Source organism: Protobothrops mucrosquamatus, unplaced genomic scaffold, assembly GCF_001527695.2.
Source record: "Protobothrops mucrosquamatus isolate PMUCROS unplaced genomic scaffold, P.Mucros_1.0 scaffold738, whole genome shotgun sequence".
Taxonomy (NCBI): domain Eukaryota; kingdom Metazoa; phylum Chordata; class Lepidosauria; order Squamata; family Viperidae; genus Protobothrops; species Protobothrops mucrosquamatus.
This window is the reverse complement of record NW_015387011.1, coordinates 407680-421402: the sequence shown is the minus strand read 5'-3', so window position 1 is coordinate 421402 and position 13723 is coordinate 407680. Positions and strand designations below refer to the sequence as shown.

The 13723-nt window shown below is 41.8% G+C and overlaps 1 protein-coding gene across 2 annotated transcripts; it reads right to left on the bottom strand.

Annotated features, from left to right (window-relative positions):
• Positions 1 to 896: 896 nt before the first annotated feature.
• On the bottom strand, positions 897 to 10842 carry LOC107289621. Of its 2 annotated transcripts, XM_029284579.1 has the most exons (7): positions 10794 to 10842; positions 10471 to 10698; positions 8793 to 8815; positions 7571 to 7680; positions 3833 to 3907; positions 2044 to 2160; positions 897 to 1657 (listed from the first exon to the last, which is right to left on the bottom strand). In XM_029284579.1, the coding sequence occupies exons 1-7, from the start codon at positions 10821 to 10823 to the stop codon at positions 1626 to 1628; spliced, it is 615 nt and encodes a 204-aa protein (XP_029140412.1). In that variant the 5' UTR covers positions 10824 to 10842; the 3' UTR covers positions 897 to 1625. The 2 variants fall into 2 exon arrangements, with proteins under 2 accessions (XP_029140412.1, XP_029140413.1); XM_029284580.1 differs by having other exon boundaries at positions 897 to 2160; positions 3875 to 3907.
• Positions 10843 to 13723: the final 2881 nt, after the last annotated feature.

The following is a 13723-nucleotide window of genomic DNA, read 5'->3' as shown; positions in this document are numbered from 1 at the left end:
AGAATGGGACTCTCCCACTGTCCAGAGGAGAATAACCTGGAAGACGCATCAGGAGTGGAGGGGAAGGGACATGCCTGCATCAGCCTAATGTGGCTAGCACAGGTAGCCCTTGGCTTACAACCACAATTGGGACTTTCATCACTTAAGTAAGGCAGGTGTTAAGTGAGTCTCACCCAATTTTAAGCCCTTTTTGTCGTGGTCATTAAGTGAATCGTGCAGTCGTTAAGTGAATCCAGCTTCTCCCATTTGCTTTTTGCTTTTCAGAAGCTAGCTGGAAAGGTCACCAAAAGTGGTAAATAAGTGATCCTGGGACATTGCGAATGAGGTAAATACACGCTAGTTGCCAAGTATATGAATTTTGATCATGTAACTGTGGGGAAACTGTGACAGTCGTTAAGTGCAAAGTCAGAAGTCCATTCTTTCAGTGTCACTGTAACTTTGAACAGTCACTAAAGAAATGGTCGTATGTTGAGGCCTACCTGTAAGTGCTTGACTAAATCAACTTCTAAGCCTGGCTCTAACACCAAATGAGTGACTGGTGAAATAGATCAGACTGCCACCACAGCAAAAGTGCCACAGCTCCTGTTGTGCTTAAAGGACAAAAGGCTACTTTATTTTTATTTTTTTATTTTTTTTATTAATTTTCTAATATTACATTTGCATATTTGAAAAGCAACGTGGTAGCTGAGTACAATAATTCCATTACATTTAAATATCATCAATACAAATCTCAAAGTATTACGACAACTAATTCCCTCTCTTTCCCCCTTAATATATACTGTCTCATATTCAAACTAACACAATTCTTATTCTATCAAACAGAAAATAACTTTCTAACATTCATCAATAATCTTCAGTTTATATATATCTTAATTAATTTAACATTCCATCTTTTAGACAGTCAGTGACCTAATAAATTTTTCTTAATTTTAATTTTCCATTAATATTTTAAATTTAACGTTTAATCTTTTTCATTTCCAAATTTTAAATGACCCCAATTTCTATCATGGTTCCCCAAAGTCTAAAGTTCCAGATATACCTCTGATCTATACATGATTCTCACCGTCTGCATCAACCAATTAATAATACGAAGTAATATTCTTACTTTTCTAGTAATTCTCCAGTATCTTAGAATCTCAAATTTAATAGCCAAGATTTCTTTTATTTCCACACTTAGTATTTCCTCTTTTTTCCTCTTTATGTCTCCTATCTCATATTTGAGACTAATAATTTTTTAACCTATTAGCATTTATACCACAAACCAATACACAAATTTAATTTAAAGGCTACTTTAACACTAAAAGCTCAGGGCAACTTTAAACTGCTTGGGGATCAGATAAACAGAATATTATAAATATGTGGCTGAAAAAAAGATTGCTGGAAAAAACTGTGTCATGTTAAATGCAAGTAGGGAAAGAATCCAAAAGCACAAGACAAACCCAAACATTTTATATACTGATCTTCTTTTCACTCTCTTATTGATGTTTGATAGCAAAGTTGTTTGAAAGGAGAAAACAGGCAATCTGACACAGATGTGAAACATTTTTTATATAATACAGAAGCTAATGCAGTGGATGTGTTGCTTCTGCTGAGGTATCGCTACCATAATTTGTACATAATTCCACCTAGAATAGTGAACATGATTTTTTCTTCTTAGCTAGACGAGAGGAGGAAAAAAGAGCATTAGAAAGTGGGTAGAATCTTGAGGATTTATTTCACAGCACCCGAGACCCTGCTGAAGCTGATTATTACGACTTTTTTCCTGCAGACTCTGGTACCAATGTTTAAGGAGATAATTTTTTTTCCTTTATACCAGCTTTCCATAATAGTATCAGTTGCTGATGTCTGCAGATGTAATTACCATATGCAATCACACTAAAATGATAACGGGAGAGCGCATAACAAAAATGGAGAACTTAGCCTTTGTACCCATTGTTTATATCAGAGGTACATTTGTTTTTGTGTGGGTTTTTTTTTAAAATAAAAGCTGAGAAAGCCGGGCAAAACACAAAATACAGGTGGAAACCCTTGTGATGCACTTACTGTCTCCTGCTGGTGCCCTTTTATCAGGCTGCTCAGATGATGAGAGACACATTCCACTCTCTGGGCTACAATCAAAAGCATCATCGGCTATTCGGTCTTTCAATTTCCTCTTTTTTGCTGGAAGATAAATTGTATTAAGAGAGCTGGAATCTTCCTTCTTCCTGCCAAATGGTAGAATGTCTCGTGGAAACAAAAAAAAATCCAAGAGTACACAGGGATAGGGGATCAATATATCTATATAATATATATAATGTACCAAGCTAAAAGGTCTCAAAAGGCTAGAGAATTCCTGGAAGCCTGGCACTCGGACAAATCAATTATCAATAGGAACATAGACACACACAACGTCCGCATACCATTCAAAAGAGACAGTCAAAAAACCAAAAAGGATACAAAAAGAGCAAAACACCACCCTGCTAGCAATGAACACCCAGCTGATCAGAGATTAACACCATGATTAACACTCAGGTAATTACATCTGCAGACATCAACAAACAGGAAGTAAACAATACCCCAATGAAGAAAGTACCAAGTCAGACAAGCAAGCTAACAGTAAACAACAGCCTCTAACTAACACTGACAAAGTAAGAACCTAGTATATAAGTAGACAGTAATCTCTATTCCCTTCTAGCAATGTAAATATCTAGATCTATATGTATTTGTATATGTATATGTACGTATGAAATCTGTCTGTCTGTCTGTCTGTCTACCTACCTACCTACCTACCTATCTCCCTTTTTACAACCCTGTAATCCCTTAATTCAGGGTAGAGTCTGGGCGACTGAATGGAGCTGAACATTTATTGGTCGGATGCCCTTCCTGATGCCATGTGGAGTTTGCATTCCTTTTCTACACTCTCTTCCATCTCTGTCCACTGCAGTTCCTTACCTTCTCCCCCTTCCATTAATCCAGGTCAAATCTAACTACATAAACATGACCTCCTTTAATTCTGGTTACATCCTTTTCCACACATTGCTGCTCTTCATGCATCTGATAGAGAATACTATTCTTCATTTTGGCGTGTAAATTTGGTTTGCTTGCTAGGGTACCTCTGTGTCTATAGTATAGCAAACACACATTTTTTACTGGCATTCATGGTTCTTATTAAGCTACTCACAAAAACCAAAGCATCCTGTCCTTCTGATAAACAGGTAGTCCTTGACTTACAACTGTAGTGAAGCTTGCCCACTGCAGTTGTAAGTCAGGATGGTTGTAAAGCAGGTCACCACATGACCAGACCCATTTTTACTACCTTTATGGTGGTCATTAAGCAAATGCTCTGGTCATAAAGAAACTGCCACAGTCATTAAGTGACCACTGTGGTCATTAAGCAAATCTATTGTTCACTTGGTAGGTCAGTGGTTCTCAACCTGTGGGTCGGGACCCCATTTGGGGTCGATTGACCATTTCACGGGGGTCGCCAAGCAAGGCTGTCCGCCATTTTTTTTGTCTGCCATTTTTTCCCCTTTTCCGGCGGGTGCCTTACTTCCCTTGGGCTGGGCCAGCTGGTGGTCAGCCTGCTCCGCCTCTGCCGCTTGCCAGCTACGCCTTGGCCGGCGCAGGGGGCGGAACCACGCATGTGCGGCGCTCCCGGGCAGGGAAAGTCCTCAACTTACGACCGGTTGGGTAGTCCTCGACTTACGACCGGTTTAGTCCTCGACTTACGACCGGTTTAGTCCTCGACTTATGACCGGTTGGGGTCACGGCATTAAAAAGGTTGAGAACCACTGTGGTAGGTAGTTATTAGTTCCTCCCCAGTATAGAACAGTATAGTAGAGGAAAAACTTACTACCACTCTTAGTTTTTTTCCCATAATTTGCTGGAAACTTACAAGGATCTCTCTGTAGTTCAGAAGATAGAGTAGCTATAGAAAAAAAAAATCAGTTATGATTTTGCAAAAAAAAAGTTCTGACATCACAACAATATTAGCTAGGAGAGGGGCAGTGCAGTGCTCCTCATTTGAAGGCAAAAATATGCTTTGGAGCACATAAGGGGCACACCTGCAACACCACATTGCACACATTTCTTCCCCAGGTTATACACCAGCTACAGAAAGTCAATTCTAATCCTGTGCAATCCTGAGAAAAGATGGACTGTGTGCGTTTAAGTGAGAAACATTCTTCTTCTTCTTGTGCCATATCCATTATTGGACGTTGGCGACCATGTTGGCGATCCTGTTTTTATCAGCAGCCACACGAAAAAGTGCTGCTGAGTTTTGTCCAAACCAGTCCCTTAGATTTTGAAGCCATTATGTTCTTCTTCTGCCTGGACCTCGTTCGCCTTCCATCTTTCCCTGGAGGATTAAATGGAGTATGCCGTATTTTTCTGTGTGGCGCATCACATGTCCGAAATATTCTAATTTTCGTTTTTTTAATTGTTTTGATGATTTTCCTTGGCTTTCCCAGGCGGCTTATCACCTCCTCATTTCTGATCCTGTCAACCCAGCTTATACGTGACAGCCGCCTGTAAATTCACATTTCAAATGCTTCTGGTCTCTTCAGGTGGCCTTCTGTCAGAGACCAACTCTCTACTCCATAGAGCAGGATAGAAAAAATATAGCATCTGACAAGCCTGATTTTCAGTCTTAGGCTTATGTCGTGACTGCAGAAGACCTTTTTCATTTTGAACAATGCTGTTTGAGCGTTCTCTATCCTAGTCTTTACTTCATTAAAACTGTTTTTCTCAACTTTGGCAGTTAAGCTGTGGAATTCTGGGGATTGAAGTCCACACAATTTAAAGTTGCGGAGGTTGAGAAACACAGCTCTAAATCATGTTTTTTTGCAGTTGAATCCAAATTATTGCTAATTAAAACAAGCAAGCTAAGCTTGATGCTTAGCTGACCAAATTAATTATAGTCACAGGTAAATTGTTTTTCTGACAATAACGCCACTGATAAGCAAGTTGAACAGTGAGAAACGGGTTAAGCTATCTGCTGATTTTACCTGACTTCAAAAGCACTCTGCAGTACAGCACTTCCTCTACTGCAGTGGTTCTCAACCTGTGGGTCGGGACCCCATTTGGGGTCGATCGACCATTTCATGGGGGTCGCCAAGCAAGGCTGTCTGCCATTTTTTTTGTCCGCCATTTTTTTTGTCCGCCATTTTTTCCCCCTTTTCCGGCGGGTGCCTTACCTCCCTTGGGCTGGGCCAGCTGGTGGTCGGCCTGCTCCGTCTCTGCCGCTTGCCAGCTACGCCTCGGCCGGCACAGGGGGCGGAACCACGCATGTGCGGCACTCCCGGGCAGGGAAAGTCCTCGACTTACGACCGGTTGGGTAGTCCTCGACTTACGACCAGTTTAGTCCTCGACTTACAACTGGTTTAGTCCTCGACTTACGACCGGTTTAGTCTCGACTTACGACCGGTTGGGGTCGCGGCATTAAAAAGGTTGAGAACCACTGCTCTACTGGGTAAGAGGTCTCAATTTCTCACAAGGATGGGGGAAATACAAGCAGAGGAACAGGGGGAAAAAGTGAGGTGGGGGAGGTCAGACTGTGGGCATCAGGTACCTAGCACTAGATCAGGGGTCCCCAACCGGTCCACGGCATGCCAGAAACCGGGCCCGCAAACAAGCAAAGCCCCATCTGCGGGGTGCAGGCAGCACATGAAACCACGCACCCTCCAGTCCACGGAAAAACCTCTCTTCACAGAACCGGTCCCTGGAGCCCAAAAGGTTGGGGACCACTGCAGTAGATGATTGCTGGATAAGCCTTGACAGAAAAAAGTTTGCCCACAATGACTAAGTTATGGTTTTCAAACCATAGTTTACTGAATTTATATTTCACCTTTATTATTTTTATAAATAATAATAATAATAAAGTTGGAAGGGACCTTGGAGGTCATCTAGTCCAACCCCCTGCTCAGGCAGGAAACCCTATACCATTTCAGACAAATGGCTGTCCAGTCTGTTCTTAAAAACTTCCAGTGTTGGAGCATTCACAGCTTCTGGAGGCAGGTTGTTCCACTGGTTAATTGTTCTGACTGTCAGGAAGTTTCTCCTTAGTTCAAGGTTGTTTCTCTCCTTGGTTAGTTTCCATCCGTTGCTTCTTGTGCTGCCTTCAGGCGCTTTGGAGAATAGCTTGACTCCCTCTTCTTTGTGGCAACCCCTGAGATACTGGAACACTGCTATCATGTCCCCCCTCATCCTTCTCTTCATTAAACTAGACATACCCAATTCCAGCAACAGTTCCTTATATGTTTTAGCCTCCAATCCCCTGATCATCTTTGTTGCTCTTCTCTGTACTCTTTCTAGAGTCTCAACATCTTTTTTACATCGTAATTCAAGGTGGCTAACATACCTAATACTCTTTTTTCCTCCTATTTTCTCCACAACCCTGTGCAGGAGGGATACTAGCCCAAAGTCACCCAGTCAGCTTTCATACTTAAGGCAGGACTAGAACTCAGTCTCCTGGTTTCTAGCCTGGTGCCCTAACTACTGGACCTTAATAGTCATTATTGGTGGGTATTCATGTGTTAAACTACGTTGTGGCTTAAAAAAATGCACAGACCCAGACAATATTTTCTGCTCTGACTGAAAACAATCAGATGTGTAGACAATCACCTAAATATGAGCCAGCAGTGTGCTGCAGCTGCCAAAAAGGCCAACACAGTGCTAGGCTGCATTAACAGAGGGATAGAATCAAGATCACGTGAAGTATTAATACCACTTTACAATGCCTTGGTAAGGCCACACTTGGAATACTGCATCCAGTTTTGGTCACCGCGATGTAAAAAAGATGTTGAGACTCTAGAAAGTGTACAGGGAAGAGCAACAAAGATGATTAGGGGACTGGAGGCTAAAACATGTAAGGAACGGTTGCTGGAATTAGGTATGTCTACTTTAACGAAGAGAAGGATGAGGGGGGACATGATAGCAGTGTTCCAATATCTCAGGGGCTGCCACAAAGAAGAGGGAGTCAAGCTATTCTCCAAAGCGCCTGAAGGCAGGACAAGGAGCAACGGGTGGAAACTAATCAAGGAGAGAAGCAACCTAGAACTAAGAAGAAACTTCCTGACAGTGAGAACAATTAACCAGTGGAACAACCTGCCTCCAGAAGCGGTGAATGCTCCAACACTGGAAGTCTTTAAGAAGAGACTGGACAGCCATTTGTCCGAAATGGTATAGGGTTTCCTGCCTGAGCAGGGGGTTGGACTAGATGACCTCCAAGGTCCCTTCCAACTTTACTATTATTATTATTATTATAAAACAACCTTAATAGAAGCTTGTTGTATTGCTTGGATTGCTGTTATTCACCTTCTCTGTTTCCCATTTTCTCTCTTGCCCTAGCTGCTGTTTTAATGTAGTGCTTCAGGCTGCTTTGAAAGCTTCTCATGATAGAAAGGCAGGACTCACCTCTTTCCAAAAATAAATGCTATCTTCAGAAACAGGAACTAGAATACAGCAAAACAAATCAGTACTTTTAGGAGCCTGCATGTAAGCTTCCTTTCTGTTCCAACAGCATGGAAGGGATCTCTCTGTTTAAAAACTTGTTCCTAAATGTATATTTAAACATTATCAGCTAAGCTCATACCTTCGAATTCCCTCAGAGTATGTGTGACAACCTCATTTTGTCTTGTTTGATTAGCAAGCCCTTTTTCCACTTCAGGAAGAAGACCATCTAACTCTTGGCATTTAGTTTGCCTAAAATAGGAAGGAAACATGTCAAGGTTCCGACTAATGAAACACTTCAAAGAACTTCCAGGCATTTTATCCTAAAAAGTCTTTTTATTCATGTGACAAAATGTTGGCACGGCATGATGAAAGGATGCTAAGATCTGAAATCTCCACCCCCCCAGCAGTTACTTTTGCTAGCATTTCCCCTCCCTTATTTTGCTGTCATGATTTACGTTCTCCAATTAGTTTGAAGGGCTTTTCTCTCCTCCCTCATTCTCATCTGAATTAACTCTAAAAGTACCAGACAGTTCTGCATATTTTGTCAAAGCAAGAATATTCAATATTAGCAGCGTTGACAAAACATTTATATGGAGATCAGGTGGATGATTTTAAGCTGAAAGAGGCCCATATAGACCATTCCTATCATTTTTGCCCTAACGTATATCAGGAAGTCATAAAGTATCAAGGGATAAACTTGCTGCTTGGTCAAAGATATTATGGAATATTTGGAGATAGCTGAATGCTAAGTTGGGCCAAAGTACAGACGAGGAGCTGGGTTTTAGGGAAGGTTTAGCCAGCTACACAATTTTTGCACATGGATTTACACTCTAGTTTTCATTTGATTTCCCCATCTCAAAATGGTAGCCATCAATGTTGTGCATGCTTGATCACAGGGGCCTTTGTGAACTGCGGAAAGGAGAGTTGTAGACTGCAATAGTTCAGCTGCTTGTGTTAACCATCTCACAACAGAATAAGAGAATATCAGAATTGGAAGGGACCTTGGAGGTCTTCTAGTCCAACCCCCTGCTCAGGCAGGAAACCCTATAACATTTCAGACAAATGATTGCCCAGTCTCTTCTTAAAAACCTCCAGTGTTGGAGCATTCACAATTTCTGAAGGCAAGTTGTTCCACTGATTAATTGTTCTGTCAGGAAATTTCTCCTTAGTTCTAGGTTGCTTCTCTCCTTGATTAGTTTCAACAACAGGAGAACAGCTTCTATCTTATTATACTTAAGAAGGAATGGATCTTTTAATGAGCTGATGGCACCACTGTTTTGCTCATCAGCTTTCATTTTAGTTTCTATTTTATGCATTTCTTAGATAATCCAGCCCTAATCAGAAGATAAAAAGTCAAATACCTCATTGATGCAGCCTGCATCTTCTGGGAAAGGAAGATAAGAAGTATTTTAGCATTATGTAATACAGAGTCTACAACAAAATCTTGCTACCTAATTTGGAGCCTCTAGTTCTCTTCCAAGATGTTTTATTTTCCCGCAGGACTTGGCATCTCATTTCCCTTTTAACAGACCTTCAGCATGCTGTGGTTATGGAGTCTGCAAAGTCTCCTTTGAGTTTTTTCTCACCTTCCCCTAAGCCAGTGTTTTCAAATTTGACAGACGGATGGACCTCAACTCTTCAATGCTTGGTCGGGAATTATGAAAGTTGAAGCCCACCCATCTTACAATTGCCAAGGCTGAGAAACACTGCCACAAGCTTTTCTGATGCTTTTTCTATTATGGGAATGATGCCCTTTCAAAGACCACTGTCTATTTTCATTAGCACATAGCACATTAACTGTCTGGTTTTAACCATGGTTTGTAGAATAAGTCATAACTGTGTCAATCATAATTTTAAAACCACAACCATAAGTCAAAACAATGTGTGAATCCAGCCTTGCCTTAGAAATATGGGAGAGGAAGCCGACTTTTTTTTCTATCATATGATGATGATGTTATCTATTTAGTCACGTCTGATCCTTGGCGATTCTATGGGCCAGGTCTCTCCACTTCTTCAGATCTTGCACTGCTTCTTTGAGTTGTTCCTGACATATATCACTTTGTAAGCCTCTCTCACAGGTATCCCACATGGGAAACAATGACTTTGTTAAGCTATTTTTATCTATCTTTGCCTCCCCCAATGCACCTTCCTGGTCATGGTGCTAGGAATATGCAAAACCAATAAATCTAGTGGGACTAGTTTGGGAAAGAGAGATCTCCCATAAAACAAGGACTGTCTGTTTCTTGGTTCTCTAGTCCAGGGCTTTTCAACCTGTTCACCCATGGTACCACTTTTAGGATATGGCAACATCCGAGTACCACCAGTCGCCTAGCAAGGTGTCAAAAACTTGATGACCCCCCCCAAAAGGAAAAAAAGTGATAAAGTACAGGTAGTCCTCGACTTACAACAGTTCGCTTAGTGACCGTTCGAAGTTACAATGGCACTGAAAAAAGTGCCCCCCAAGCCACAGCTGAGCAAGACACCTGCCAGGGGGGTGTTTGGTTTTTATTCCCCCCGTCTGCTGGGTGGTTGCAGCAGGTTTTGGTCACTTCACATGACCCTGGGACACTGTGACCGTCATAAATATGAATCAGTTGCCAAGCAATGTAAATCACAAGACCCTGGAGATGCTGCAACATTCCAGCTGATGGGCGCTTCTTCTGGGCTCAGCAGAAGTGCCAGGATCAGTGCTGAGCTCCAGCTGGAGCCTGGCACTGATCTTGGTGCATCCACTGAGCCCTGACAGCCCCAAAGAAGCGCCGATCCTGGCGCTTCCGCTGAGCCCTGACAGCCCTGCAGCTCCAGCCATCTCTCGCTCAGGCTTGTGCGGTGCTGCCACCGGTTCAGCTCATTCCCCTCCCCCGCTACCATTTTTCTAGGATGGTCGCGTACCACCTGCCAGGTGCCAATGTACCACAGGTGGTACCCGTACCACTGGTTGAAAAGCCCTGCTCTAGATTTCAAGAGCTATTCTCCCACCACATCTTTGGTAAGATAACGATCATTTACCCCAGAAGAAAATAATGTCAACTTTCTAACCTGTAAAAACTCAAGCTCTACTGTTGGCCCTCTTCCTTCTGCCATAGTGATAAGGCTATCCAGGCAAGAAATTTCCTCTGAAATTGTGGCAGTACGAACTTCCTGTTCCTTAACTGCTGTCTGGAGTGACTTCCACTGGTCCAGCAGCAGTTGCTTCTGTTCCTCAAGGAATTGATAAATCCGCTGAAAGGCCAATGACATTTTCTGCATCTCACCGCTGATTGTATTCTGCAATACATTCCAGCAGGGAAACATGGTTACTGCTCTGAAAGACAGATTGAGGGCAAATTCCCCTCTGGTAGTAGATAAATTGAAGAACGTACCAGGGCTTTTTTGTTCTTCGCTACATTCATTGCCTGAAGTTTAAGAAGTTTTTCTCTTTTTTTCTTCAAAGATATTAGTTGGTCCTGGAATTCTTGCTAAAAAAAAAGATTAGTATTTTGACTTAGTATACCTTGCGGCCTCAGATACCTACAAAATGAATCTTTAACAAGCCCCCTTACCCTCCCTATGTGGAGCATCTTAATCCAGCTAATTATTCCTGAGCCGAGTCTTCCATTCAGCACTTTTAAGATTAACCCAGCCACTCATGCAATATATCTGCACTCCAGACTTAATCACCCTCAATGTTCAACTTTCAAAAATAATATGGAAACTATAAACTTGTTAAGACATAAATCATGGCCTTTAACTATGAATAGTCAAGCCTGTACTGAAGTTCAGCTCTTGAAATCCACCAGCTGGGATTGCGCAATACCTGGGAGATTGTTGAAGACCAAAAGCAACTATGGGAAAATTTGGTTTACATTATAGAATCCCCAAGATCATTTGAAGAAACTTTTGGCAGCAAAAATGATAATAAAACCAAAAAAGGGCCTGCTGTAGATCACACGCACAGGCTTTATTTGCTTGCTTTGTTTTTTTTTTGAAGACTGTTATCACATAGCATTAAACAGACATTCTGGCTAATTTTTTAAGTTTCCCGTGTGTGGAAAAAAACACAGCACTGAGATCTCTAGTCAGATACCAAGAAAATGTAAAGAAAAAAACCCAGCGCAGAACTCACCCTGTGCTCTATTTAACAGTCATGTGCCCCTTTCTTAGGGTATTATATATGTCCCTGCAAAAATAGGTCTTGATTATTGCTTTTTCTGCCACATTCATATGTTGTAGCTTTTGTCTCATCCCCAACACAGAACTAAGACAGCCTTAACATCATCCTCAGCTGTTCTACTTTGAAAGAAATAATAATAACAACAATAAAGTTGGAAGGGACCTTGGAGGCCATCTAGTCCAACCCCCTGCTCAGGCAGGAAACCGTATACCATTTCAGACAAATGGCTGTCCAGTCTCTTCTTAAAAACTTCTAGTGTTGGAGCATTCACAGCTTCTGGAGGCAGGTTGTTTCACTGGTTAATTGACTCTGTCAGGAAGTTTCTCCTTAGTTCTAGGCTGCTTCTCTCCTTGATTAGTTTCCATCCGTTGCTTCTTGTCCTGCCTTCAGGCGCTTTGGAGAATAGCTTGACTCCCTCTTCTTTGTGGCAGCCCCTGAGATATTGGGACACTGCTATCATGTCACCCCTCGTCCTTCTCTTCATTAAACTGGACATGCCCAATTCCAGCAACCGTTCCTTATATGTTTTAGCCTCCAGTCCCCCAATCATCTTTGTTGTTCTTCTCTGCACTCTTTCTAGAGTCTCAACATCTTTTTTACATCGTGGTGACCAAAACTGGATGTTTTGGATATTCTCCTTTACCTGTCAATACAACGTTTGCCATGGATAAATGTCTTCATCATTGAATCCCAAGGAGCTCACAGCATCTGGAGCTAAAGTAGATGCCCTGGGTGACAAATGTGGAAGCTGGCTGAGATTGCCTGGGCCTTTACTTCAGCCTTCAAGGAGTACCACTGTGCAGGGTGACCAAAAGTGCAAGGATGAGTGAAAGATAAGTGGATGGGGGAAAGGAATTGGTGCACCACTGTGGTCATAAGTGCGGGTGGGCTGCCAAGCACCCGAAGTATGATCACATAACCATTACTAATTGCCGACCAACCAACTTCTATTTTTTCCCCCCGTCTGCAGAAAGCCACGAAGCTAGTATACCAAACATGGCAGACAACAAATGAAGAATGCATGAAAAGTGGCCTACATTTTAGCTCTCACAGCAAGGAATATGCCACCTAACATTGCGTGATCTTACCTCCACAGGAAACACTGTATGGTCCTTGTGCTCTTTTGATTTGTCACACACCACGCAGATTGCCATTTGATCATTTTTACAGAAAAGTTTCAGTGGTTCCTGGTGCTTCTGGCATATCCTCTTTTGTCTTTTCTTTTTCTTTGGTTTTTTTGTTCAGCTTTGAGACAATTCTGGCAATGTTTCTCAGCTCTCGGTTGGGCTTTAGGATTCTTTTCGAGCTGATTGCTTTACACTGAGAACACTGGAAATATTTTTTTTAATGGAAACCCAATATTGAGTAATGCAAGCTCGGCAGAAGGTGTGCCCACAGTGTATGGAGACTGGATCACGGAAACTGTCTGAGCAAATGAAGCAGAACAGTTCTTCTTTAAGTCTTCTTATCGGTTCCACTGTGGACATGATGACTGTCTGTGCTAAACACTGTTTCTTTCTGCTGCTGTTGCTGGATATCCCTCTGGGAAAACCGTGCTATGTTCTCACTGCTTTCACTAAAAAAATAAAGATTCTTTTGTCCTCAAGGTTTACACAAACAAGAACAACATTAACAAAACTTCTGAATTAACCCGACTGCAGAAGACATCAGAACTTCACATGGAAAAAAAAAGAGAGAGAAAAATAGTTAAAAAAGTTAAAATCTGCCATGGAAAGTGCAAGCCATGTATTATGGGCTCAAACAAGAACCCAAAAAGAAATAATTGAACAGAAGTATCAGGAAGTGCTGGAAAAGGTGATTCATGTATCAGAAGTCAGGGTGGGTCCTCCCTATTCTATAAGAGGTTTTGTTGGGGCTGATTGGCAGAACTCCAGATTCCTGGCTAAAGAGGAAATATGAAAGGATTTAAGCCACTCCTCTAGTAATAAGTGCTTTAAGTAAATATTTAGCAAAACTAAAAGCAAATAGACACATCAGAACACTTTCAATATTCTGTTTATGGTTATGCTTCAAGATAAAGTTAGGCAGAGCTTGCTAAAGTTGTGCTTCAACATTTAGTGGGTACAGCATAGCAACTTGGGTCTATTTTAAAACACGGTCTTTTTATAACTAATTTCT

What these genes read in the sequence shown, in the direction of transcription:
- LOC107289621 (XM_029284579.1), bottom strand. Translation starts at nt 10,823, where the DNA reads ATGAATGTAGCGAAGAACAAAAAAGCCCTG. An exon ending in TACTCTGAGGGAATTCGAAG is followed by an intron (nt 3,908 to 7,570) that starts GTATGAGCTTAG and finishes TTTTTTCTATAG; the next exon opens with CTACTCTATCTTCTGAACTA. An exon ending in GAAAAAAACTAAGAGTGGTA is followed by an intron (nt 2,161 to 3,832) that starts GTAAGTTTTTCC and finishes TTTATCTTCCAG; the next exon opens with CAAAAAAGAGGAAATTGAAA.